Consider the following 27,580-nt stretch of genomic DNA (forward strand, 5'->3'; position numbering starts at 1 on the left):
GGATGTGATTAGGGGCCATTAGTCAGCCTACGGCCAGAAGTAATTTGTAAGTAAAATGATTAAAGGGAAGCAAATTATTGACATCCTATAGTTTGTAGTGCAATGTTATTTACTGTGACTTTGGCATACATTTTCTGCAATTAAAATGCTTTACAGATGTATACTACATATTGATAGCTTTTGCTTTATATGTATTCAAGACTATATGCAATTTGGGGCTATGTTTCCTGGAAATGATTGTGTGGGCCACTGAAGATTTTTAAGTAGGGGAAGATCAAATGACATTTTGCTCTACAAATCTCTCTCTGGTGGCTGGCAGAGTCTTTGGAGGAGAGTAAGACTGGAAGAAAAGAAATGTGTTAGGAAAACTTGGCAGAAATCTCAGGGGCAGATAATGACGATCTCAGCTAGGTCAGTGGCCACGCACTGCGACTGGCATCCCAGCCAAGGGCAAATGCCTGAGATGAAGCAGCCACAAAGGGTGGAAGGGAAGGCAGAACAGACCAGGGCAGCGGTCTCTGGTTCTGCTAGAGTAGAAGCCCGAGCTGTCAGAGGTCCCGAGGCGAAAGGGACATGGATCTCTTGGGTTGGGGCACTGTTAGGTCAATCAGGTTTGAGTGCTATTTGTGTACTTGGAATGAGCTGGGGTAGCTCAGGGGCCCAGTGTGAGGGCAGGGACGCGCAATCAGCGGAGAACAAGAGCCGCAACTCAGGCCGGGTGGAGCTGCCACAAGGTGGCGCCAAAGGAGCGGACTCTGGGCGAGGGAAACTGACAATCTGTGACCAATGCAACTGCAGAGGAACTTCGGCAAAGCCACTTTTCCTCCGGGTTTTAGACTGCATTAGGTTTCTCGTGAACTATTTTCTAGCACCGGAGTCCATCATCTTCTCTTCTTCCTCTCGGCTCTTTCTCCAATTTGACTTTTTCCCTCATATTGAGGAAAAATCCTCCTATTGAGATATTGCAAATTTCCAATAAGGGACAATAAGGACCATGAACTCTGTCCCTTGAGTCTCCTCTGGTTTCTCACTAACCCACAGCGTCCCACGCTTCCCAGACACAACAAGAAGCTCAAAGGACAAAGTCGAACTGCTTCTTCCCTACACCTCTGGGAAGCAAAAGGCATGCCCAAGCTTGGGGAACACATCTGAGCTGGGAGAACCGTGAAACTCGCAAGACAAGTCCCATATCTGTGTGTGTGTGTGGCGGGGATGGAGCGGTGTCTGAGAAGCGTGACAATAGGAAGAGACCAGCGGAAGCTCTCAGGTGGGAGTCAGAGCAGGACCTCCCAGCGAAGTCGAGAAGTGAAAGTGAAAGGGAAAGGAAGAATCTCATCAGCTGGAAAAGAAAGCCAGTCCCAGAAGTGGCCCGGGAGTGTTTGCGCATCGCTGCGTCGCTCATTCCTTAAATCAACCAACGGTTATTTAACGTTCTCTTTCCGCCAGCCACGATGCTGGACTGTGCAGGTACAAAACTCCAGGGACTCGTGCAGAGACACCGATCTGGTGTCGCGGAGTTGGCACCGCGGCCAGCCGCAGGCGGATCCGCGCACCCCGGGCCTCCGTCCCTGCTCGCCTGGGGCAGCGCCCGTCCCAGCCGCCGCTCCCAGCCCGCAGCTCTGTCCTGCTTTGGCAAGGTTCTGCCAAGCGGAAGACTCAACAACGCTGTGAAGCCCCGAGAAAGACAGAAATTGACGAAAAAAACCTCTAAATGCCTGAATCATAGATAGCTCCCGGTGATTTTTAGTGGGAGAATGTTACGAGATCAGGATTCCTGGAGTCAGTATCCACTTTGGCTATATACTTATCAGAACCCAAAACACTTCAGGATCACTCACTTCAGCAAAAACACATCTCTGGAATGGATGTTATGAAATCATTGGCTCCCCAGGGTAACTGCACACTGGAGGAAGATCAACAGTGTGGTTTAGATGACCTTGGAGAGCTTGCAAGTTTAAGAGGCTTGGTTGTACAACACCCACCTTCTCTAAATATAAATTCAGATGTTAATAGCAATTCATATTCAACCCCAAGATGGTGGAAAATTCTTTTGTTCAGGGAATGCTTCCTAATCCTTGTGTAATAAGACAGAGAGAAAGGGCAGAACCCAAATGCAGCAGCTGAGACAGAAATTCAAGGATCAGTCACATGCTTAATAATCTAGATGTAATGAGATAAGTGCTGAAACACATCAGGAAAACAGCAATGATGCAAGAAATGACAAACAAAAATCAAGGCAGAATTTCAAGAAAATCTTGAGTGCTTATTACATGAGCAATTGTTTTAAGAGGCCAGAACACTGATGGTCTGTGAGGAACTGAAACTGTGCAACTCAGATTGGGACTTGAACCCATGGTCTTTTAGTTGAGATCACACACCTGGTCTCAGGACTTAATGAAGCTCAGGTTCTTGATGTCTCATTGCAGAAAGAATTCAGTGAGAGACAAAGTGATAGATAAGAAGTGCATTTATTTAGAGAGAAACACATGCCACAGACAGAGTGTGGGCCATCTCAGAAGGCGAGAGGCCTTGGGAGAAACAAGTGGAAATGAAACAGGAGGGAAGGGGGCAGGGCACAACCTTTAAAAGAATGACAAAGCCATAGGACACGACAAAAACTGGTTAGAAGCAACTAGGTCCAAGATGGCACACAAGTTGACTTCCAGTAGACCTTGAGCCTCAGTATACCCTCATTGTAATACATTAGCAGACTAAATGACACACCCACCAGCGCTATGACAGATCCTGCAAGCCGTGCAGAGTGACAAAAAAGGGTGGGGGGCAAAGGTCTTGAATAGATATTTTTCCAAAGCTATACAAATGGTCAACAAGTATAGGAAAAGATGCTCAACATCATTAGTCTTAGGGAAATGCAAATCAAAACCATAAGGAGATAGCACTTCACACCCACTAGGATGGCTATAATAAACAAACAAAATAACAAGTGCAAGAATGGAGAGAAATTAGAATGCTTGTATATTGCTAGTGGGAATGTAAAATGGTGCAGCAGCTGTGGAAGAGAGTTTGGTGGTTCCCCCCAAAACAGAACTACCATATGATCCAGCAATTCCACTCCTAAGTATAGACCCCAAAGAACTGAAAACAGGTGTTCAAACAGAAACTTGTAAATAAATCTGGTCACAGCCTACAGATTTTGAGGACAGAATCCTCCTCTGGACTCCTGTCTCCCCCATCCTAAGGCTCCTTCTCTGACCCTCCTACCTACTTACTCAGTTTCAGAAAAAAAAGGTCCCAGTCTTTACCCCTTATGAGGAGAAAACATCCTGTGAGATGCCAGGGTGAACACTCTTAAGGAGCTGCTAGTCTTGGGCCCCAGTGAAGTTTCCAGAACTATCTCAGTCCAGACTAGGGCAGGATCAGGAAGCAATACGGGAAAGGGAAGTGTTGGTGAAACCGTGCACCTCAGATTGGGACTTGAACCCACATGCCAGGCCACAAACCTAGCCTAAACCCAGATTGGGACTTGAACCTGACCAAAACCCACGGTCTTTTTTTTTAAAATAAATTTATTTATTTGTTTTTTAAAATTTTTGGCTGTGTTGGGTCTTTGTTGCTGTGCATGGACTTTCTCTAGTTGCGGCGAGTGGGGGGCTGCTCTTCATTGCGGTGCGCCAGCTTCTCATTGTGGTGGCTTCTCTTGTTGCGGAGCACGGGCTCCAGGTGCGCGGGCTTCAGTAGTTGCCACATGCGGGCTCAGTAGTTGTGGTGCATGGGCTTAGTTGCTCCACAGCATGTGGGATCTCCCCAGACCAGGGCTCGAACCCACGTCCCCTCTATTGGCAGGCGGATTCTTAACCACTGCACCACCAGGGAAGCCCCCATGGTCTTTTATCTGACATCAGGTAAAAGGCCTGATCTTATGTTAACACCTGGTTTCAGGACTTAATGAAGCTCAGGTTTTGATGTCTCATGGTAGAAAGTATTCAGTGAGAGATAAAGTGATAGGTAAGAAGTGGATTTATTTAGAGAGAAACACACTCCACAGACAGAGTGTGGGCCATCTCAGAAGGTGAGAGTGGCACCACGGTATGGGGTTGTCAGTTTTTATAGGAGTGGGTAATTTCATAGGCTGATGAGTGAGAGGAGTATTCCAGCTGTTGTGGGGATTTCCAGAAATCGGGCCACCACCCACTTTTTTGGTCTTTTGATGGTCGGCGTTGGAACTGCCATGGCGCCTGTGAGTGTGTCATTTAGCTTGCTGATGTGTTACAATGAGCATATACTGAGGCTCAAGGTCTAATGGAAGTCAACTTGTCTGCCATCCTGGACCTATTTGGTTCTAATCAGTTTATGTAATGTCCTCGGGCTCTATCACTCTTTTAAAGATTGTGCCCTGCCCCCTTCCTTGTTTCATTGGGACTAGTCAGTTGCTCTCCCGAACCCTATCCTGCGGCAGAGACCCTAGGCCTCTGACCTGTAACTTCTGGGTGTGAGTATGTTAACCATATTTTCTAGTTTCTGAAGTTTTTGACCTGTTGGGCCTTGCAGATTAGGGAGGGACTGCCCCTCCCGGGGTTAGCCTACTCTTAGAGATAGCAATCAACTCTCCCAGGAGCTCACCCTTTGACATGCAAACTAACCAATCTTGAGTCCGCACCCCCCCACCCGCCTGCTTTATTCCCTCTTAAGCTTGTGAGACATTAACCCCAGGCCCTAACCGCCCCAGCACCAGGCTTCAGACAACAAGGGCTACACCTTGGAGCTCACTAAGATTATTCAAACTAGCAATGCCAAACCTGGTCGGCCCGCTGTTGCCCTGCCTCACCAGTTCCTTCCCACAGAAACCACAATACGGCTTTCCTGCTGTTCCGCTTGCTCTCTGTCTGCAACTGACCTCGACCTCAGCGTTCTGCCTGTGGCCCTGCTCAGTGTGGTATGCAACGCTCCCTCCTCACTTCTTGGGAACCAGAGTAAAACTATCTTTTCAATGGTAATCATCTCCTGATCTGTTGGCGTCACCATACATACCAGAGTAGAAGCAAAATCCCAGGTACCTTTTAAAACAGGGAGGACACCCAATTCTGGTGGCCTGAGCTCTGTTCCTCTGTCCTCACCTGTGTTGGCTACAGTTAACCTGCCGTCCTCACCTAATGCTTAAGCTTGCGAGGCATCTATGTACACGTTCACCAAATTTTCTCACTTATTCACATATCTGTTATGCTAACATTTAACTCCATATAAAAAATTTATAAAAACCAAGGACAGAATTTATAGGAGGGTGAACTGTATTATGGAAATCTGATTTCCAGGCATCCTGGGTGCCTCTCAGGTACACCCCAGACCTACTGAGCAGAGACCTCAAGGGGATAGCAGGGGAAATCTGGCTTCAAACAGATCTCTGTGGCCTGTAAATACCACGAAGCGGCCCGCTCTGCTGAAGCAGCCGTCTGACCCCAGAAAGTCCTGGGATGCAGGGACTGTGGTTCAACAGGCAGCAGCCTCCCTGCTCTGTTTCTAGCCTAAATTTTCTCACTCTGCCCACCTGACAATCAAGCTTCTAATGCAGAAAACTCCTACCCCAAGTACCCAGTCCCAGCGAGCCTGGCCCCCTGCAGATTTCGGCCCCCCAGGCAGTGGCTGCTCAACTAGGATAAGGCCTTGCCCACCTGAGAGCCAGTCTCCTTCCCACAGCCTGCTGCATATCTAGGTGTAGTCATTTCTAGCCCAGAGGTAACGGGGGCAGAAAATGGGGCAATTCCGCCACTTAGGGTGGGGAAGCCATAAGGAAATGGGGGCTCTCTTTCCTACCTGGACTCTTTCTCTTCCCTATAGCAAGCATCAAGGTAACAGCAAGAAGATAAAGGCAAGTCCCATAGGTGGGAGGATAATGACTCGCACAGGGAATATGATGGTCTTGGATATGATAGGCCAGGAAAGCAGCTCTTAGAAGGGAAGGTGAAAGGTGCTGATCTTCAGGTTTAACCCTTGAAGATCTGTGGTCTTTGGGTTTCAATACTCCAGCCCTCCCTGCTCCACCCTGCGCTCAAGGCTCCATCCTCAGACTCTGTAGAAATACCTCCTGGAGGTAGGGAGGAGCTGATACCTTGCTCCTTCCTGGGGTCCAAGGTTGATGGGGCAGGGAAGGGGTAGGGGGTGAAGGGGCTCCTGAGACAGAAAAGGGGCAGCAAGATAGAGAAAGGTAGTGACTAGGAGACGGGTGAGAGGAGGGCTGAGGAGACCAGTGGATTGAAGTTACCTTTTTTTGCATATGGATAAGCAATTGTTTCAGCATCATTTGTTGTAAAGAAATGTCATTTCTTTACCGAATTGCCTTTTTGCCTTTGCCCAAAATAAGTTATCCATATATGTGTTGATCTATTTCTGGACTTTATTCTGCTCCATTGATCTATTTGTCTATCTTTACACCAAGACTATATTGTCTACTATTGCTTTATAAGTCTTGAACTCAAGTCTTTAATTCCTCCAATTTGTTATTCTTTTTCAGAGTTGTTTGGGCTATTAATATATGACTTTCAGAGTTAAAAAAAAGGGGGGGCTTGAGATTGCTTTAAATCTAGGGAGACATGTTTTGGGAGAACTGACATCTCAATAATATTGAGTCTTCCAATTCATGAACACGCTATATCTCTTCATTTATTTGGGTCTTGGAACAATATTTTGTAGTTTTCAGTACATAGGCCTTTCATAATTTTTGTCATATTTACCCCTAAGTATTTAATATCTAGATGCTATTGTAAATGGTATTGGTTTTTAATATTAATTTCTAATTGTGTATAGAAATACAATTTCTAGTATATAGAAATACAATTTTTTTTTATATCCTGCACTCTTGCTACACTCACTTATTAGGTGTAGGAGCTTTTTATTTTTAATTTTTATTTATTTATTTTTTGGCTGCATTGCACAGCATTCAGGGATCAAACCCACGTGGACCAGGGATCAAACCCACGCTCCCTGCAGTGGAAGTGCAGAGTCTTAACCACCGGATCACCAGGGAAGTCCCTGTAGGAGCTTTTCAAGTGATGTCTTATGACTTCCTGTATAGATGATCATGTCTTCTGCAAACTAAAACAATTTTACTCCTTCCTTTCCAATCTGGATGCCTTTTGTTTCTTTTTCTTGCCTTGTTGCACTGGCTAGAGCCACTAGTTCAATGATGAATAGAAGAGGTGACAGTAGCCAACCTTGTCTTTTTCCTGACTTTAGGGGGAAAGCATTTATTTCTTCACCATTAAATGTGATGCTAGTTGTAGCTTTTTCATAGATGTCCTTTTAAGGTTGAGGAACTTTTCATCTATTCCTCATTTGCTGAGAGATCTTATTAGGAATGTTAGATTCTGTCAAGTGCTTTTTCTACATTTACTGAAATTATATGATTTTTTTTTCTCTTTTAGTTCATTAACATAGTGAATTATTGTTCTGTTTCATTCTTCTTTGAAATCGGAAAATATTCCCCGATTTATATAACAGATCCTCAAAAGGCTCAATGGACAGCATCAGGTACTTTGATTATCTTTATAATGAGAGGATATATGCTAAGAACCTTATAGCATTAACGTTACAGAGAGAAAAGTTCATAGAGAGTTACAGAAGTGATGGCATGTCTCTCCATTCTACATACAGTGTACTTTCCAGAAGCCCTGGGAATGTTTAGATTGAATTCCAAACCCAACTTCCACCCTGCACTGAGATGAATAATGTCCCCCACCAAATTTTTGTCCACCTAGAACATGTGAATGTGACCTTATTTGGAAATAGGGTCTTTGCAGATATAATCAAGTTAAGATGACATCATACTGGATTAGGGTGGGCCCTACTCCAATGACTGATGTCCTTGTAAGAGGGAAGCGTGGACAGAGACGGAGACAAACAGGGAGAATGCCATACAATGTTGGAGGCAGAGACTGGAGTGACGTATCTACAAGCCAAGGATCACCAAGGATTGCTGATAAACATCAGAAGTTAGGAACAAGCAAGGAAGACTCCTTCTACAGAGCCTCTGGAAAAAGCGCTGTCCTGTGGATGGCTTGACTTCCAGCCTCCAGCACTGTGAGAGAATAAACTTCTGTTGTTGTAAGCCACCCATTTTGTGGCACTTTGTTATGGCAGCCCTAGGAAACGAATACACACATCAGGGCTGGAGATATACTGGACTCTGTACATTTGGATCAAATAGGAATTCATAAAATATCCTTTTCAGAGAATATTTTCAAAGTACAGACCAATATCTTGTTCTGAATGTATCACGAGACCGTTTAAACTTTAGTTCTGTGGAATTGTTTGTCCTTTTTCTTACATCCCTCTGCTAGTCCATCAGGAAATCTATGGGTTCTACCTTCAAACTAGATCTAAAATCTGAACACTGCTCTCCCTCTGTTAAGACCCTGGTCCAAGCCACTATCACCTCTCACATGGGTGACCACAACAGCTTCCTGTTTTCCTTTCTTCCAATCTTGCTCTCCTAGTCAACTGTTAGATCAGAGTGATCCTTTTAAAATGTTAAGCCAGATCATGTCATTTCTTGCTAAAAACCTCCAATGGCCTCCCAATGAACAAGTCGATTTCCTTATCATGGCCTAGAGATCCTTGGCCTCCCATTATCTGCTGGCCACATTTACTACTCTCCACCTGGCTCACTCTGTTCACTCACACCGGCCTCTTGCGAACTACGAATACTCCGCGCAGGCTCCCTCTTCAGGACACTTGCCCTAGCTGTTCCCTCTGCCTGGAAGTTTCTCCCAGATATCTGCATGACTGCTGAAGGAGGTAATCATGAGGACATGACTGCTGGTTGACCCTCGAACTGGAGGCTGGTTGTCCAGCCGGGCAATCAGGGGCTCCTCACCCACTCCCCTGTCCTTGGAGTGTGAGTTCTGCCCACTGTTCCCACAGTGGGAGCTGTTCCAAGGGCATAGCTTTGAGAGAGCAAGGTGTTGTTGAGACCATCTGGACTGAAGGCATGACTGAACCCTATTAAGGCCTCTATATAAGCTTTTTAAGATTATGGTGGGTGAGTGTGGAGGTCTAACTCGTCTTGCTGCTGCCCAAGACAAAGCTTCGTATGTAAGTTTCCTTGCTTATTTTAAACCTGCCACCTACCAATCTGGAGTGGTCTGCCGCTTTCTTTGATCTCTCCTTGCTCTCCATGTACAGGGGCTGGTTTCAGATTTTACCTAGGAAGCTCCTGAGGTTTTGAACCAACAATGACTAGATCCCTTACCTTCCTCAAATCTTTTTTTCTTCCTTTTTTTTGGCGACACCATGCGGTCTGCCAGATCTTAGTTGTCCAACCAGAGATGGAACCTGAGCCCTCTGCAGTGGAAGTGCAGAGTCCTAACCACTGGACTGCCAGGGGATTCCCAGACCTTGTTTTTTTGATTCAATTGGGATGACATAAGTTTCTTCTCTCTCCTCTATTTAATTTTATCTAACAGGTCCTAAAGAGCACAGATTTTGAATTATTGAATTGTTTAGAAACATTAAAGAAAACTGACTATTGAGTAACAGGGCTTTGATTTCCTCTTTGTTATAGGAAATCCATTTTTGCACATACTGACAACTATTCTATCATAATAAGTAAACATGAAAAAGGACAGAGTTTTGGGAGGAGGAAGAGGGCTATGATCTCTAGTTAGAGGAACCCCAGTGCTATCCCACTGTGGACATGTTCAGTCATGTGCAATCATAAACACACTCAAAACAACTTGGCCAAGAATCAGATTTAGTGCATAAGAACCAACCAGCTCAGAAATGACACTCAAGGAGGGAACCAAGGAAGGTGAGCTGAGGACACAAAGGGTCCAGGCCTGCATGGGGTGCACCTTCAGGCTACGTTTGTGTTGGCTGCTACAGTTGACCCGTTGAGTACTATCTCCAGAAAAAAACGTCAAAGAATAACTCAGAAACATTTAGTTACTTGCACACTGATAAGTATTTTCCATGCAAACAGTGTACTGGCATGTGAAGGAATCAGTGAAGAGAATGAGTCAGGGACAAAGGCAAAACAAGGATGTGGTAGACTGCTACACTGGTGGTCCTCAAGGAACCAATGAACCTCCAAGTATCCACGCCCCAGTGTAGCCCCTTCCACACTGAACGTGGGCCTGGCCACATGACTTACTCTGGTCAAGGTGACGTTAGCAAGCATAACGAGGACAGAGGCTCGATAAGCACTTGCACTGTGGAGCTTGTCTTCTTGGAATACTCTCTGTGGAAGCCAGGCTCTTTGTAAGGAAGTCCAACCACCCAGAGGCAGCCATGCTGTGAGGACGTCAAGGCCAGTTACAGAGCAAGGCCACATGGAGAAGCAATGAGGTGCATACGTGCAAATGAAGCTTCTTGAGTCTTCCAGACCAGGTACCAGCCTCCAGCTAAATGCAGCTCAGTGATTCCAGCTGATGCCATACGGAACAGAAGAACCACCCAGACAGGCCCTCAATCAGTCTAGCCCACAGAATCAGGGGAAATAACACATCATTGTTGTTTTAAGCTACAACGTTATGCAGTGATTTTTATGCAGCAATGAATAAGTGCAACCAGGATTTACAAGAGAAAGGGAAGAGAGGAAACTGCATTCTGGGAATAGTGAAGTTTGTTTGTCTACTTTTGGGGTAAACTGATTAGCTGGCACCTAGCAAAGAGGTCAGTCTGAAATTCTGACTTCGAGTAAATTGTCCAGGGATATCAAATAAAACAATTTTTGTTGTTTACTGATTCTCAAGAAAACCTTGAAGGTTTACCTACAGAACTTACTTGTGTAATATCTGACAGTGTCCGTTTGTTAGTACCTTTGACTTTATTAGTTCAGGTTGTACAACTTCTCTTATTAGAATTTTATAGAAGAAAACACAGAGATTGGGAAAAGACCCAAAAGGAAGTGGGCCTGGAGACTCTAAACCCTCCCTCCACCAACCCCACCGAAACCTTTTTTTCCCTTCTTTGAAAACAGCATCAGTGGCATCAGCAGTCTGTCTGTCCAGTCCTTTAGTCAACAGTCAGGGCTACCTAAAAATGGACTGCCTTAAGGAGGATCAGGGCCTCGCAGACAACCCCGGAGCCTGAGTTCCAATCGTGGCACTGCACTGAGGAAGCAGGGGTGGAGGGGCACTGGAGGCAGGGTCCTGGAAATGGGAGCTGCTTCATGGGGCCAAGTGGTAATTGGGATCTCCCTGAATGGTGGGAGTATGAGGATGATAAAGACAAAGGAATAAAAGGACAAAGAAGAGGTTAGCTGGTGACAGAGAAATACAGACAGAAACAGAGGAAAATGGAGTTAAGAGCTGAAATACAGAACAGAATCATGTAAAGTTAAAGAGAATTAAAATTTATTTGGAAGATGGGGTGAATCCATCACTGGTGATTGGAACTCTGAGGCTGCACTTTCTCCTCAGGAAGGTGGGCTGGAATGCAGTGGGCTGTTTTTGGCAGGGGTTGTGGTGGTTTGGGATCTGAGTAGATGAGCAGAATTAGTTTTTTTTAAAACTGCGGCACCTTTCACACCAACCCAGAACCCACCCATGTGTCCCCTGCAGCTCTATGTTACCCACTGTCCCTACCCCCCTGGAGTACCCCCATTTTCTCAACCACCACTCACCTGCCTGGCTCCCCAGCTGGGCCTCAGGCCGGTCTCCCCAGAGCAGATGCCTAGGATCGTTGAGGAACCGTTGGCTGCGCTGGCATGTCAGGCAGGTCTGTACAGTCCAGCGCTGAGCCTTGCAGCCTGGGGTGCATGTGGGGAAAAGAGAGTGCCCAGGTTTAGGAGAAGAAAAGGTCTCCTGCACCCAGTTTTGCCTCCACCGTTTTCCAGTAGGGATTCTACTCCCTCCCCACCTTGATTTGATGGTGTCAGGTCTCTGCATAAAGTCTGTCGTTTTCTTGGTACCCTTTATTTATTTATTTGGTTGTGCCGGGTCTTAGTGGCAGCACGTGAGATCTTTGTTGCCGCGTGCGGGTCGTGCGGGTCGTGCGGGTCACGCGGGATCTTCGTTGCTGCATGCGGGATCTAGCTCCCTGACTAGGGATTGAACCTGGGCTCCCTGAATTGGGAGCGTGGAGTCTTAACCACTAGACCACCAGGGAAGTCCCTCTTGGTACCCTTTAAGATAAAGTCCAAACTCCTTAACAAGGCTCTTCAAGATCTGCCCTGTTTCCCTCTCCGGCCTCCTGTCTTGCCCTTGCCCACCTCAAAGCCAGCCTCCTGGGCTCTCAGTTCCTTGATAGCACCACAAGCTCTCTTGTCTGAGGCCTCACAAATGCCTAGGATTTCCATCTCCCACTCCCTTCCCTTATAATGAACCTCACCATCACTGGTTTAAGTAACTTAGTATTCTACTTCCCTAATTAAAGCATTTTTCTACGCTATTCTAATTGTTTCTGTCTCAGTCTGTCCCACTAGACTATAATTTCAATGAGAATAATGACTCTAGAGCAATACTTGACACATCTCAGAAAAATAATTGTTGAATGAATGAATGAATATGGGAATCATGTCCTCCATGATGTCGAATAACATCTATTATCATGCACGGGCGAGGCTGCTTCTCATGGCAACATCATTTCTCTACTGCCCAGACCTAGTTTGTCCAAGTGGAGTTAAGTTGTTAACTCAGAGTTGGAGAAAGCCGACGCCTCCAAATCCCACACCTGGCACCCATCTACATCGAGGAAGGGATCATTGCCCGTGCCCTCCCCCAGCCCACAGGTGTTCCTCAAACATCCCACCTCGGCAGGAGGGAGCACTCACGTCTCTGGCGCTGGGTGCAGGTCAGGCCCGGGATGAGGAGGGAACAGCAGCCACGACAGAGGGTCCTCTTCACCGAAGGGTCCCTGGGGGCGGAGGTGGGTGGTGGTCTGGGCGCCCGCTCTCCCTCTCCCCTCCTTCCCCCGTCCAGCCCGCCGCCGGGCTCCGCACCCCTCTCACCGCCGCAATACGAGCCGCTTCGCTATGGTCCTCTCCGTGTGGCAGTAAAACCTCGCCAGTGCCTGGTTCTCGGGGTCCTGAGCGAGGACGCAGTGGGCAGCCTGAGGGAAGGAGCCGTCACTGGGGGCCCTCCGCACTGGGCCGCCTCCCTGTGCGTGCGCCGCACCGCGGACTCACCTGGTACAGGAAGCTGAGCCTCTGGAAGGCCTCGCGGTCCTTCACCTGCCCGGCCATCCGAGCCGCGCTGGCTCCCCACACGCCGCAGTCCACAGGCCCCACCCCGGGGTAGCCCCGCTTCCGGGCGTCCGCGCAAGGCCTCCTGGGAACTGTAGTTCCTGGGGCCGTGCGCACTCCTGTGCCGTCCTTACTCTGGCGACACCCTGCGGCCTCACAGACCCATCTATTTGCAAACCCACACCATCCCCTGCAATCCAAGCCAGGGGTTCCTTTATGAGTTTTGGCTTCCTTTTAGTCTTCCTCAAGCCCATGATTATACTAGGTAGAGACTGGAGAGGTTAGTGGAGCAGGAGAGAATCTTAAACTGCTAAACATCTTCAGGACAGAAGACTGGTCTCTTTATGCAGATAGGTTGGGGAGATGGTTATGTGCAATATATACCCAGCTAGACCTCCTGCCCTATGCTCCTGAAGCCAAAGGCAGATGCCTGGAAGACCTACAGACTGAAGGAGCAGTTGATACATTCAAAAAAACCACTAGTGCCAGTGCCCGTGAAATTGGAAAGGATCTTGAGGGCAGTGGAGGGAGGGAAGAGGGCTCCTGGCCCTTAGAAAGCACAGCTTACTCCCAATCTTTTCCACTTACCAAAATGCAGTGCTGGACACACAGAAAGTAGGTGATCCTCACTAACTCCTGGTCTTAGGTACTGGAGGAAACCTGTCAACAGCATCCCCGGCTCCCGAAAAAATATCCCCTGTAGTGTTTCACACGCTTTCCTCACATCCCTCCCTTAGACCTCTGCCTCTCCTTTGCTCTGTTTGACATCCTGTGTTTACTTCTGCTTCACAGTTAATAACCACTCGTTCCTGAGGTTAAGTAGAGGGATAGAACATGAATAAATCCTGAGATGGGGAGAGGGCAGAATAAGTCAGGAGAGAATGAGGGTTCTCTCCTCTCTCAGACCCCCTCCTCCTCACCCCCATCAGGCTGGACAGGGAACCAGGCCTCCAGTTTGAAGGAAATGGCTGAAATTTCCTCTCAGATTAGTTTCACAAGTGTCTCCAGGCTCAAATGAGGAGTGTTTAAAAGGTAGATGCCCAGGCCCACTCCAGACCTCGATCAATCACTGAAGGTGAGCCCCAGGAACATAATTTTTTTTTTTTTTTTTTTTTTTTTTTGGCCACACCGTGCAGCTTGTGGGATGTTAGTTCCCCGACCAGGGATCAAACCTGGGCCCCTGACAGTGAGAGCGTGGAATCCTGACCACTGGACCGCCAGGGAATTCCAAGGAACATGCATTTTTAACACCCGTTTCTTACACATCAACAGAGAGTATCATCAAATTAACACAGGACACATAGATCACTTCAGTGGATCCTTTGTTCCATATTATGTTTTACCAACCAAAGCATCTTGCCGCAAAGAACCACAGTCAAGGCACAAAGGTAAGAGGAGAGTCTGGACAAAGTCCTGTTGAGGTGGTAGGAGGAGCTGAAATGCCCTCAATAAACTGCAGTTTCTTGTCCTAATCTTCTGTGAACCCCTGATTACCCAAGTAGCAGATAATCCAGTCATTTTAGTTTGGTTTGGCATGCATTGCTTTACCTTTTTTGACAACATATGTACCCTACAGGTTGTTTATTTTGGCCTAACATTAAAATGATTTACATTCTCTGATATGAGAAATGGCAAAAGGTGAAGGATGGCAACAAACAAAATCCGGCTCTTGTGAACACGAGTTCCAGGCCAGATGCACACAGGCCAAAGGAAGTTGCCTGTCTGGCCCTTCCCTATACATACCACCCTCTTCTACCCTGTCCCCAGGGTGAGGAAGACTCCGTTTTCTTTTTCCCTGTCTGGCTTGGACACCTTAGCCAGGTAACAAGGCTGACAACTTGGGAGTAGCTACTTCGTAGCATTCTTTAAGGCCAGGGCTTTGGATAGGAATACTTTTCTCTTTCCTCTAATACCTGACTCTCTCCTTTCCAAGTTCCCTTGGGAAAGCAGTGAAAGGGTAGATGTGTCTTGCAGGATCTCTTGCATCTTGCCTCTCCAGATGAGCAAGGTAACAGCTCTTGGAGATGAGCAACTACAAGGAGGTGGGCGATGAGCCATCTCTGCTGAAGGCTAAGGCAGGGACCTGGGTTCTCTTTCTTCCTACCCACCTCCTCCCCACACTCCTACCCCCCTCCTCCCCACACTCCTACCTCTGGCCAATCCTACTCATAATGGCAACCAAAGAAACCCTTCTCCCCTTCATTGGTCTTTAGGAATCTGTTCATTTAGCCCCCTTTCCTGACCTTCTTTCTAACCTTCTTGATGCCCAATCTCTGCCCTGAAAATAACTCCTCAACTTCTACACCCACGAGAGCAACTGTCATTCATCTTTATTTCAATTTAGAGGTACAAAGACCCCTGTGATCTTCCTAAAAAAAACAAGACTATTTTGGGTCAAAGAACCCCCAGAAGGATGTACAGGGGTTTCTGTTTCCTCCTCTGGTTTGAGCAAGTCAGACCCTCTCACAGACTTGTTGTTTCTGGAAAAGCCTCTCCTTCCTTCCAACCCATCCTTGTGCGATAGAAAACCTGATGGACTTCAGAGGAGACTACCCTCTGGGAACCAGCTCTCCACCCTAACAGTGAGGAGGGAGACACTGCAGTGCTCTCGTCCCAGCCCAGTCCTAACTACTCCTCCCCATAAACCATTCTAGAAACCAAGGTGTTCTCCCAGATGGTTCAGGACTGGAACCAGGCAGACACGAAGATGTTCCAGCAGGTCACAGGAAGGAAGGCCCGTAGCTCTTGACCCTGCCTCACCCTGATTATTCCCAGGTCCCCACCTGTCACTCCCAATCTGTTGGGGGCCTGATGGTAAGTGGTGCAGCATTCTTCCGACCAGCCCGGATGCCTGGGTAGAAGAGGGGCCAAAGTTTCTCAGTAAAAGTATCAGTGAAGGTGTAGATATGAGAGCGGTCTGTGACGTTGTAAAAAGACAGTGTACCGGCCTCATAGTCTAGGAATATGCCTACCCGCTTGGGTTTCACCTTGATGTGCAAAGGGGTAAAAGGTGTGGTGGTGGCTGCATACTTGTCCCCGTTCCACAGCCGCACCCGCCAGTAGCCAGTCTCAGGCAGTGGGGTCAGTTCGCCCTTTCGGCTCACAGAGTCCCGGCACACACCCACTGCCCAGTGGGTCTTGTCACCCACCTCCACCTCCCAGTAGTGTCGACCTGAGGTGAAACCCTCAGTAGCCAGGACACAAGGGTAGAAGGTGAAACGCTGTGGTGTATCAGGGAGATCCCGGAGTCTTGTCTCCACGAACTTGACGCTCTTACGATCTTCCGACAGGACTAGGTTAGGATGAGCAGTCTCAGGGTCCAGGGTCACATCCGCTGGCGGGAGAAGCCAGAGTGGGGAGCTAGATGAGGACGGGAATAGCTAAACGCCCCTGCCTCACTCTTCCAGCCTGCCTTTGCAGAGCCTGCTCCCTGAAAGCCCCCATAACCCCGTGGTTTGCTTAACTTTCTCAATCCTTGGTGTCACCTAAGGGAGGGGAGGGGAGGGAACAATGGCTTCGCTTCTCATCCTGGCCCTAAAATAAACAGGTAATGATCTCTTGACTCTGCAAGGGCTGGTGGTTTAGGCTCCTGCCTGGTCCTCCCTCCATCCCCCCTGACATCAACATCCATCTCACTGTGTGGAGAAGCACAAGGCACAGTCCAGTGGTCAGAAAAAATAAAAATGTTAAGAAGGGTACAGAGCCAGATAGCATTATAGTCTAGTGATACAGTGACCATGTGTCTGTTTTCCTGGAACAGTCTGGCTTATGACTATTTTCCAAGTAAGCATTAATAAGACTCCCTTTCACTCTCGAGGGGACCAGTTTCAGCAAATTATTTAACCTCTCTGGGTCCCTATTTAGAAAAGTATGGGACTAAGAGTAGATGACACCTGAGGCTTCTCACTTTGAGCTGTGACTCAGAGTGAGATTGAAAACCAGGTAAAGGAGCGGGTGTGGATATGGACATGAAAAGTGACAGAAGGGATAACTGAAGTCCAGATAAAGTAGGACCTAAAGACTTTCTTCTCTCTGTCGATTCCCTCTGCTAGTTTCCTTTTGGGAACAACTCACCAATTAGCTGTTTAAGGATTTTCCTTAGTGCAAAGTACTGTCGGGGGAAATTGCTGAAGTTCTTTTCCAGCTCTATGGATACTGAAGTCACCTCCATGGTCTTCACCTTCTCACATCTAGGAGGGATGGGAAGATAGGGGAAGAAAGGGCAGGGTCAGGGGAAGCTCCAGCTTAGTGAGTATTCAGAGGTTGTCATCTCTAGGGAGAAACTAAAATTCTCCATCCTCACACTTTCTCCTCCCTCAAGGCAAGTTCTTGCTTATTGCTTTCTTTTGCCTATCTATGGAAAGACATGTGGTCCCCTAGACAAACCCTTATCTTAATAATCAGTCTTAGAACTTTCTGGAGGTACTGTTATATTTCATGCAAATAGATAACCACCTCCCCCCCGCCCCCAACCAGTTCCTCCTCCCATCTTGTTTGGACACAATTCCACCCATAGGCCCAGGTAGAATCTGGTTCTATTTCATTATCTTTGTATCTAGGAAATCCTGATGCTCAAAGGGGAAAAGGTAAGGGACTAGTACTCCCAGTGATTTGCTCTCTAACTGGCTTCATGGATGCAATAAACCTTCTCCCTTTTTCTACCCAGACACTGCATGACTTTCCCGTCCTTATTCCCCCAACTCCTTATTGTAGCCCTACTCCTTAAGCCAAGACCTAACTCACTCAAAGAGATACAAGAATCACTTACTTTTCCAGGGTACTTTTGACATCCTAGAGGAAGGAGAAAAGAAAGCAATATTGGTCCTGGTAGTCAAGGGTCCTAAAGGCAAAAGGTTTCCCTCCTCCCAAAAGTTCTAGATCTATTAAATAGGCATAAGGCAAACTATGGGTCACAGTGCAAGGGGACGAGCTCCAGAGGGATCTGAGTACATCTCTCCCAACCTAACCCCCACTTTCAACTCTCAGTCATCATGAAGCTTGGTAACTGATATCACTTCCAAATAGTTTCTTGTGTGCTTGTCTTTGTTCCTCAAGAACACTGGGACTCAATGCCAGGGACAGGGATTGTGTCTGCTCTTTACTCTGTCCCCCAAGTACCAACCACACACCTGTCTCCTTGAGGATCAGTACAGATAGTTCCAGACTGCTGGCATAGGAACGAATCACACTCTCCCATTGTGGTTTGGTATCCCTTGTCTAGTATTGGTTAATAAATATTAGTAACTGTGTGCCAATCCTGATTTGTGAATACTTGGGGTCCAGAAGACAAAGAAGACAAATCTCTGCCCCCCAAGGATTTCCCAGTTTAATGTGGAAGGCAGAACACACATACATGAAAGGACACGAGAGTAAATACCAAGCAATATATAACATGCAGATAAATGTACAACGAAGCCTCACTGATTCAAATGCTGGTAATGTGATCTCTAAGATAAGAAATATGTTTCCTACAGCCTTGCTAACACCATTCATTTGCTTAAGAAAACAGATGATTTCAAACATTTTAGAGGCACCATTTACATATCAAAAGCAGTATATTACTTATACATTATTTCAAGTGTCCTTCACACTATGCTTCTATTCTTTCTGTGCACTAGGTAAATCAAGTTCCAGGACTTAAAAGTAGCGGTTACTGCATTTACACAATTTTTAATGCATCGTTTTTTCACTAATTCAGACTAGACTGCCCTCCTCTCAAAAGAGTGAATTTTTTCTTTGGTACAAGTTAAGCACATAATTGTTGACAAGACATAAGAACACAGAAATGATCAGAAGGGGATGGGAGAAATCAGAGAAGGCTTTCTGTAGAGAAAGATCCTTTGAGCATGTCTGGAAGAAAGAATTGGATTTAGAGAGGCAGAGCAGAGGAGTGAGCACTGCAGGCTGACAGGATGGCCTGTGCAAAGCTAGACTGCGCTTGGCCTGAGGGGCTATGCAGGGGCAAAGGTCGAACCTTAAGCATCTCGAAGCCCGACTGTAAGCACTTGCCCTCCACCTCAGCAGCCAAGTGGGCCAGGTCCCGGCGCTTGTCTCCAAGGTGAGCAGCATTTTCTCGGAGGCGCTGTAGAATGTCCTGTTCCTCCTCCTCTAGTCGTGAAAGTAACACCTGCTGCTCTTCATCCAGCCGCCGATGAAGCTCTTCAAATTCCTTTAGGATCTGCTGTCGACGACTCTCCACTAGTCTCTGAGAACAGAGGGTGGGTATTATGTTTAACAGGGCCAGTGGGGCATAAAGTGCCTTTCCCCACCCACCATGTGTATGAATTCACACAGACTTCCAGTGTCATTGGAAAGAGCTTAACAGGACACTCATGTTTCTCTCCACTGGAATTTCCTTTTGTAAAGAATGGCTCCATCCCTAACTAATAAGAACCTACTGTAGAGCACAGGGAATTCTACTCAGTGCTCTGTAGTGACCTAAATGGGAAGGAAATCCAAAAAAGAGGGGATAAATATATACGTATAGCTGATTCACTTTGCTGTACAGTAGAAATGAACAAAATATTCTACACTATACTCCAATAAAAATTTTTTAAAAAAGAAAAGAATGGCTCCATCCTCATTGTCACCCCTACTGATGATGGGATGAAGACCATTGGGGAGATAAAAAAATAAACCAACGTTAAAAAATTTATCTTCTTTATTAAATTAGCTTCTAAAAAAGCTACACTTCTATGTTTTAGTAAAAATATTCAAGACATAAGAACCCAATAATATGACAGGTACTATTACAGATATCAGAGATACCTCTGCTATCGCCTACTCTGAAGTTCTAGTTAATGCAATCTGTTAAGAAAAGGAAAGTACAAACACTGGAAAGTCAGAGATTGTTATCATTTGTACATTGCAAGACATTTACTTGATAAAACCCAGAGAAGCAACTGGAAAAATATCAGAATCAACAAGATTTTAGTAACGGGTTGTTACAAAATATAAATGTAGATTTCAAGGCTGAACCTGTTCAACAGTTTCAAGTCACTTCAGAGACTGACAGTTTACACCCCAGGAACAGGTTATAGAAGTTTGTGAGTAAATTATTTGCTTGAAATTTGAAACATGCTTTCTTTCAGTTAAACCTCTAACATTTCTGAAATTGGATAATATATGACTCAAACTCCAGCCATAACCCATTCTGAGAGTTATCAGCAGGCATGTCCTCCCTTTTGCACCTCAACTGCAACAAGAAGTGATCTCCCCAAAGGATTCCCTAAGCATCACATGTCTGATGGGTAGGAATCAGCCAAGAGGAAGGCAAAGTTAGAAGCAGAGACTGGGACTCTGGAAGGAGGAAGTGGATAGGGCCTGGAAGGCAGGGTTGAGGGTGAATAGAGAGTGGGGCTGCAAAGCCAGGTGGGACTTACAAGCCTTGTGTTTCTGGATTTCAAGCTAGTTCCCAGCAGAGGCTGACTAGCTCCAGTTCTAGAGCTGCTTGCTCCTTCCCATTTCACTGCTGCCTCCTCAGGAGCATATTGGAACAAAATCTATTCTCATAACATTTACCACTAAGTAAAACACAGCCTTTTTTCCTGTGTGTCTGTGTGTTTAGGGGTGATGTATGGGTAGAATTTAGGTTCGTAACTGTGGTAAAAAGAAAGCAAAGGGCTCTCGTATAATCTCATAATCCCTTCTCTTTTTTTCCCTCCATTTTGTAGGGCAGTGGTTCTTAATCAGGGTGTTACCTCCCCTCTAGGGATGTTTTGGAAACAGGGGGTATTTTTTTTTTTTTTTCCCCGTATGCGGGCCTCTCACTGTTGTAGCCTCTCCCGTTGCGGAGCACAGGCTCCGGATGCGCAGGCTCAGCGGCCATGGCTCACGGGCCCAGCCGCTCCGCGGCATATGGGATCCTCCCGGACCGGGGCACGAACCCGTATCCCCTGCATCGGCAGGCGGACTCTCAACCACTGCGCCACCAGGGAGGCCCCAGGGGGTATTTTTGTTTGCATGATTGGGGGAGCTCCTGGGAAGGATGCTAACACTCCTCCAATGTGTGAAGACAACCCAGTAAGATGAACTGCCCCATTTTCTAATGTTCTGCTGGATATTAAAAAAATGGAGTCCTGGACTTGAATGCCACATTATATACAAACACAGAGTAATTCTTATATGGTTTTTTTTTTTTTTTTTTTTTTTTTTTTTTTTTTTGCAGTATGTGGGCCTCTCACTGTTGTGGCCTCTCCCATTGCGGAGCACAGGCTCCGGACGCACAGGCTCAGCAGCCATGGCTCACGGGCCTAGTTGCTCCGCGGCATGTGGGATCTTCCCGGACCGGGGCACGAACCCGTGTCCCCTGCATCGGCAGGCGGACTCTCAACCACTGCGCCACCAGGGAAGCCCTATATGGTTTTAATATACCTTTATTTTTCAGGAATGGCTGAAAACTCATTAAGACTGTATTTTGTTTTTCTTAGAACTTTACTCTAAGTTATTTATCATTTTGAAAAATTATGGCACCAACAGCTAAACTGCTAGTGGCATTTGAGTCAACATTACTACACAATTCCGTCAGTCTGAATTTGTATTTGTTGCATTGTTGATATAGGTGCAAGGATAAAACTACACTCTAGTGTCTTTCAGGGTAGTTATATCTAAATGTTTACATACCAGATTTTATTATAAATTACTTTTATGTTGTATTATATTATACTATATTTGAGCATGATAGTCTCTTTTAAAAATTATGTGGATAGATCATTTTATCCATAATTTTCATTTCAGCATGATTAATTACAAATTATTTATTTCTAAAAGGGGCATTGGGTCTGGAGGTGGGGATGAGGGAGAGAATTCAAAAGGTCACTGAAGGGCTTCCCTGGTGGTGCAGTGGTTGAGAGTCCGCCTGCTGATGCAGGGGACATGGGTTCGTGCCCTGGTCCGGGAAGATCCCACATGCCGTGGAGCGGCTGGGCCCGTGAACCATGGCCGCTGAGCCTGCACGTCCGGAGCCTGTGCTCCGCAACGGGAGAGGCCACAACAGTGAGAGGCCCGTGTACCGAAAAAAAAAAAAGGTTACTGAAGGAATGCTGGTGGTTGGTGACAGTTTCCGAGACCATTAAAATGATAATATACATTAAAAAAAAAAAAACACCACAGTTTTGTTCAAGCATTTAGCAGGTTTTTAAAATTTTTATTCCCCTCTCCATCCTTTACCTTTAAGAAGGTGATCAACAGGAAGAGGAAAGCTAATGACTGGGAATAAGATTCATCTTCACATATTTTAAGTTCTTCAGGAGCCCTCCAAAAAGACAAATAACTTTTTTTTTAACGTTCACCTTTGCAATCAAAATTAGTTCAAATTAAAAAAAAATTCAAATGTTTGTTTGTTAAAATGTATAAAGGACTAAGGTAATAATACTTGCTTCCTGTTGAAATGTCATTGTTAAAAAAAAAATTAGTGTTTCTACTGATTTCAAACCTGTGTTTAATTTCTGGTGATCCCTAAATCTCAACTCCAAAAACTCATTATTTCTTCTGGAAGCCTTTAATGACATCAAGTTTCTCTGCTGTCTTCTTAGGAATATGCAACTGTGCTTTTTGTGCCACGTAATTTATATTTTCTCTACTTGACTGTAAGCTCAAGGAGGGCAGGGACTGTGCTTTTGCTCATCATTGTTCCCCAGTGTCAAAGACAGGGTTTGGCATATACTGGAAGCTTAGTAAATATTTACTGATTTCTGCAGAATTAGTATCTCTGATTTTGCACATACTGGCTATATGATCTTGGACTAGACACTTATCCAAGTTCTGTTTCCTACTGTGTAAACTGGGGATAACAATACTTACCTTACAGGGTATCTAAGTTCACTCTTGTCAAATATGACTTCCTGGACTCCCTTCTCCTTGTCTTGTACCTCCTATATGTCCCACTTGGGCCAAGTATAGCCTGTACTCTTAGAACTTAAAACTGGGCAGAACCCTAAGACCTAATACAATCTTCTAAGTTTGGAATGTCATGGACACCTAAGGAATTAATGCACAGGATTCAATAAATACTAGGTATTATTACCACTATAATTAATACATGTTTCACTGTCCAACAGAAGAAATAAGGCAGATACCAAACTACCATGCTACAAATATGGTAATGCTATGGAAGAGATGTGAAACTGTATGAAAATTAAGAAAGCTAATTTCTAAAGGGTCAGGAAAGGCTACATAGGAAGTGGTTTTCATCTTAGGATGGACAGGATCCTATAGGTAGAGGATGAGGAGGGTAAGAACATTCTAGGAACCATTATCATCCAGCATACCTGAGCTTACTTGAATTAAGAGAATGTGGTCCTAATGTCGCTGGGAGGTTCTTCCGGGCGCTGTTGGGCAGCTCCTTCATCCTTCCTCCCCAGTGCACCTTCCACATTCTCCTTTCCTCAATCCCTCTAAGGATCTCTCAGCAGAGAGCCTCCTTCCCTGCTTTACAAAGAAAAGGAGGCCAAGGGGCATGAACTCCCTCAACTCGCCAGATATAAGATGTTCTGTCCTTCACCTCTTACATCCTTCTCCTCAATTCTTAATCCATGACAATTTAAGTACAATGTTTAATCACAGTCAAGCTTAATAAAATATCATTGTTTTTGAGAGAACAGCATTTTTTTAATAAACCAGAACTGGTGGATTAAATAATGTGTGGTTAATGTTCAGTTAATTGCCTGCAGAGCAGCCCAAATGGGATTGCCTGCCTTTACCTTGAGTTCCCCAGGCTTCTTCTCCTCAGAGGACTTGCAGCGGGTGATCTCCTGCAGCTTCCGCTCCAGGGGCTCCAGGCACTTCTGCAGTTTTTCCTGAGGGGTGAGAAGTGGGAGAATGGCATTTGGGGTTGGCTAGTACATCCTACGTTCAGAGACTAACCCATTTGTTTTAAACCATTTGTTTGCTTCCTATCCATCTGTCTCTTGATCCAGCTCCCTTCCTGGCCTGTCATTTGAGGTGTCAGCTTCCTACAGGTCCCTCCTCCTGCCACCAGCCTGCCTCCATCACCTTCCTTGCTCACCAAACCTTCCTTTCACTGAATCTCACTGTTCCACTGTCACCAACTCTCAGTCCTTCCCCAGCCCTATTAATTTTCTAACTCAAGGAACTGCTTGTTACTGTCAAAGTGACCTCCTATACCCTGATATCCTTCTTTAAACTTGTTTTCCTATCCAATTCTAACCACTTGCAAATATAATAAAATCTTGATTACTTATTCTGCAAACTACCATAAAGTCTTATTTCCAAGATTTTATTAACATTATTAACATTTATTAATTAAGCAAAGTACTTGATAAAGTGCTAAGACATTAAAATCTCTAGTTCCTATTACTCAAACATTTACCCTGTGTCCCAGCAGTAAGTTAAACCAGATGCCATACTATCCTTTATTGGGGGAAGATGCAAACAGACTGGTTCAGCTTAGCCTGGTGGGGATCATTCTAAAGTGATGTTACCTGTTCCCAATACCAGTGGGTAAACAAGGGGTGTGCTGAGCAGGGGGACAGAGTGAAGAAACCAGACCATTTTTCAGTTCTTAAGTTTGATCTTCTCCACGTGGTTTCATTCATTTATGAAAAATATGATACATTCCAAGACCACACATACTCAAATGTGTTACAAAAGTCAGACAGAAATTTTGGGGGTACTCCTTACTGCTCTTCTTCATGCCTGAGGATAACTGATCAGACATACTGCATGGCCCCGTGTACGTAGCTCTGAGGGGACTATAGCGTGAGGATCAGATAACGTCTTGCCCTCAGGAACTTACAGTCCTCTACCCAGGGAGTCTCCCATCCTCTGTGCTCCTCGCTCTTGCCCTGCACTGGCATCATGTGTCTGGTTCCCTACCTTGTACTCCTGTGTGGCATCGTCCAGTGGCACGACGGTGTGGGCCCGGTGGGTGTGGGAAATTGCACATATCAAACACACAGCCTCCTGGTCCTCATAGCAGAAGAGGCTGAGGGCTTCATGGTGCTGGGGGCAGAGGCTCTCATCTCGGATCTTCCGCTTGACAGCCTGGAGCTGCTTGGCAATTTCCACCATGCTGCCCAGCTGTCGATTAGGTCGGAGACTGCGGTAGCGGGACGTCTTTCGACATACAGGACAAGGGAAGTCCCTCTCTAGGTCCTCCCACCAGCGAGTGATGCAAGCTTTGCAGAAGTTGTGCCCACACTCAATGATGACAGGCTCCTTCAGATACTCCAGGCACACAGAGCAACTTGCCTCCACCTGTAAGTTCTCCAGAGCTGCAGCTGTGGAGGCTGCAGAGGCCCCGGCCTCTAACAGGCTTGTCTCTGCCATTATTTAACTTGAGGTTAGGATGGGAGAAGAGAAAAAAAAAAAGTTAGTTGGAGGTTTAGTTTTTTTTGCATCCCTGGCCTGAAAGTTACCCCCATGTTAAATCCTAACTCCAGATTTAGCCCCATCATAGTATTATACATCTTCTCTTCCACTACATCAACCTCTTTTGTTTCTCCATTTCCAAAACTTGTGACTCCCAGCCATCAATTTTTTTTCTCTTCAGCAAAATGACACACAACACTCAATCTCTTATCTTTTACCACTGTTTTCTCTTGCTAGAAAGAGGCTTCCTTCAACTCTAGCTGAGTACTTCTCCTGATCCAGGTTCATTCCACTTGTATCTTAGAACCAACAGTTTCAGACCAATGTATTCCTAGTGTGACATCTTCTTCTAATAGATGAGAAAAGAGTATGGGAAAGCGAAGAGTGCCAAAGCATTAATTAAGATTTCTTAAATTAAGTATATTTTAAAGTTTAATATTACAGAAGAGTTTTACTACAATAGCCTATTGGAGCCTAAGCTTGATTCTCTGTCACTGTTCTCTCAGTCTTTCAAAGGGTAATAAATAGAATGAGTTAGGCAAGGGTGACAACCTCTTCTTTTCAGAAAGTTTCAAATTATTCTTCCTTTTATCAGGCTAGCCTAGAGGAAGTGTGCCCTTTTCTTGGAATGAAATGATTCATACAACAACTCATTTCTATTTGTGTGCATTTGGACACCTGGAACTGCTGAAAAGTGATAAATTCATGGCAACTAAAGAGTCTTATTACTGAGCCCAGGGCAATAATCTTTTGAAGAGAGAGCTGACAAGTCTATTTTAAGTATTCAGCAGTGACTGGAGTCTTTTGAAATAGTTATCGATAACTAATTCCTTGGATGTACTGTACCTCCAACTAATAGGTTCTGGAGTGGCTGGGAATTAAGAGAGAGAAAAGTACAGAGGCAATCAAAAACTTCTAATGAAGCCTCAAAAGAATTGGAAATGCATCTAAGAGATTTATAAAGCAGAAGGCTGGTCCTCTATTCCATCCTTAAAACATCACCACTTTTATCCATGAAATAGCTGATTTCCCTATCCCCTTAACCCTCCTCCCTAAGGGACCCAACAGAAGGAAATTTAGTAAGTCTATGTGTTGAGAGAGAAGTGGCCATGTAATGAGTTGGGTTAACAATGATTATTCCTGTATATGTTGATGGCACACGTGAAAAGTGTTTAATTTGGAGGAGGAACTGATAACTTATTTGGACCTGAATTTCCTCCCTCAACCAGGAGAGAAGTTCAGTCAGATGATTTTTCTCTACCTACGGGAATCCAACTTTGACGAGTAACCCTTCCCTTTCCCTAATCTTCTAGAAATTAGGTGGTCTCTTCACCTGGGGTGAGTTGAACTGTATGCAGAGTTAGGGAGCAGAATGGATCTAGACTAGCAAAGTAGTGTGGAAGAGAGTTGGGGAAAGGTTAGGGAGGTATGGGGAGACGACTTGGAGCTACAGCACTAGTGAAGACTTCGGTGTCTCTGGATTGGTCATTTTTTCCCCTCTATTCCTCATGTCTCAGTAGAAGGGCAAACTTCAAAGCCGTCCTCATTTTGTTTCTACCACTGTCGGGGGTCCCACCTTGCGACCCTTTCCTGAGCGTGGTCCACAACTCGGTCCCACCCCCGTCTCCATCTTCTCCCGCCAGATCTGGCGCAGGGGGACTGGAGTGGGGGGAGAGGAAACGTCGTTGTTGGCAGGGAGGGAGGGATGCGTGTCCAGGTGAGGAGGAGATGTGACGTGAAGGTGGGATGCCCGCCGCTATGACGCAGCCGAGAGCCGCGGTGACGGCGTAAGAGTTTCACCCGGGGAGGCGAGCGGCAGCGGGACGGGGGAACGGCGGGGTAGCCAAGCAACGCCGGACGCGCTGACGTAGCCGGGGCGGCAAAACGTCCGCCCGGGCCCAAGGCGGGCGGAGGCAGCTGTGGTTACGTGCGGGGGGCCGGTGACGCAGTCGCAGGGCGCTAGGACGCGGCGTGCGGAGCCGGTCAGTGGGGGCAGGCCCCAAGGCCCCGGCGCGGCGGCGGGACAGCACCTACCTTCCCGGCTTCAGGTCCGGGAGTGCGGGGCGCAGGGCCGCCGGAGCGCTGCCTCCCTCCTTCCTCCTCCCCCCGCCCCCG

At 46.2% G+C, this 27,580-nt stretch overlaps 2 protein-coding genes across 3 annotated transcripts; both read right to left on the minus strand.

The window, feature by feature from the left end:
- Positions 1 to 11,295: 11,295 nt before the first annotated feature.
- Positions 11,296 to 13,165, minus strand: RPP21 (ribonuclease P subunit p21). 2 transcript variants are annotated; one of them, XM_079713259.1, is made up of 5 exons: positions 13,079 to 13,165; positions 12,902 to 13,002; positions 12,725 to 12,807; positions 11,576 to 11,701; positions 11,296 to 11,429 (listed from the first exon to the last, which is right to left on the minus strand). In XM_079713259.1, exons 1-5 carry the CDS (start codon positions 13,133 to 13,135, stop codon positions 11,332 to 11,334), a joined length of 465 nt encoding a protein of 154 aa, XP_079569385.1. In that variant the 5' UTR covers positions 13,136 to 13,165; the 3' UTR covers positions 11,296 to 11,331. The 2 variants fall into 2 exon arrangements, 1 of the variants encoding a protein (XP_079569385.1); XR_013811124.1 differs by lacking the exon at positions 11,296 to 11,429 and adding an exon at positions 11,812 to 12,017.
- Positions 13,166 to 15,921: 2,756 nt separating this feature from the next.
- LOC307059333 (E3 ubiquitin-protein ligase TRIM39) lies at positions 15,922 to 27,545 on the minus strand (the record flags this gene model as incomplete). Its single annotated transcript, XM_079713222.1, has 7 exons — positions 27,500 to 27,545; positions 24,971 to 25,430; positions 23,836 to 23,931; positions 19,110 to 19,340; positions 17,904 to 17,926; positions 17,210 to 17,325; positions 15,922 to 16,469 (listed from the first exon to the last, which is right to left on the minus strand). The coding sequence occupies exons 2-7, from the start codon at positions 25,421 to 25,423 to the stop codon at positions 15,922 to 15,924; spliced, it is 1,467 nt and encodes a 488-aa protein (XP_079569348.1). The 5' UTR covers positions 25,424 to 25,430; positions 27,500 to 27,545.
- Positions 27,546 to 27,580: the final 35 nt, after the last annotated feature.

This window comes from Hyperoodon ampullatus (assembly GCF_949752795.1).
Source record: "Hyperoodon ampullatus genome assembly, chromosome: 10".
NCBI lineage: Eukaryota > Metazoa > Chordata > Mammalia > Artiodactyla > Ziphiidae > Hyperoodon > Hyperoodon ampullatus.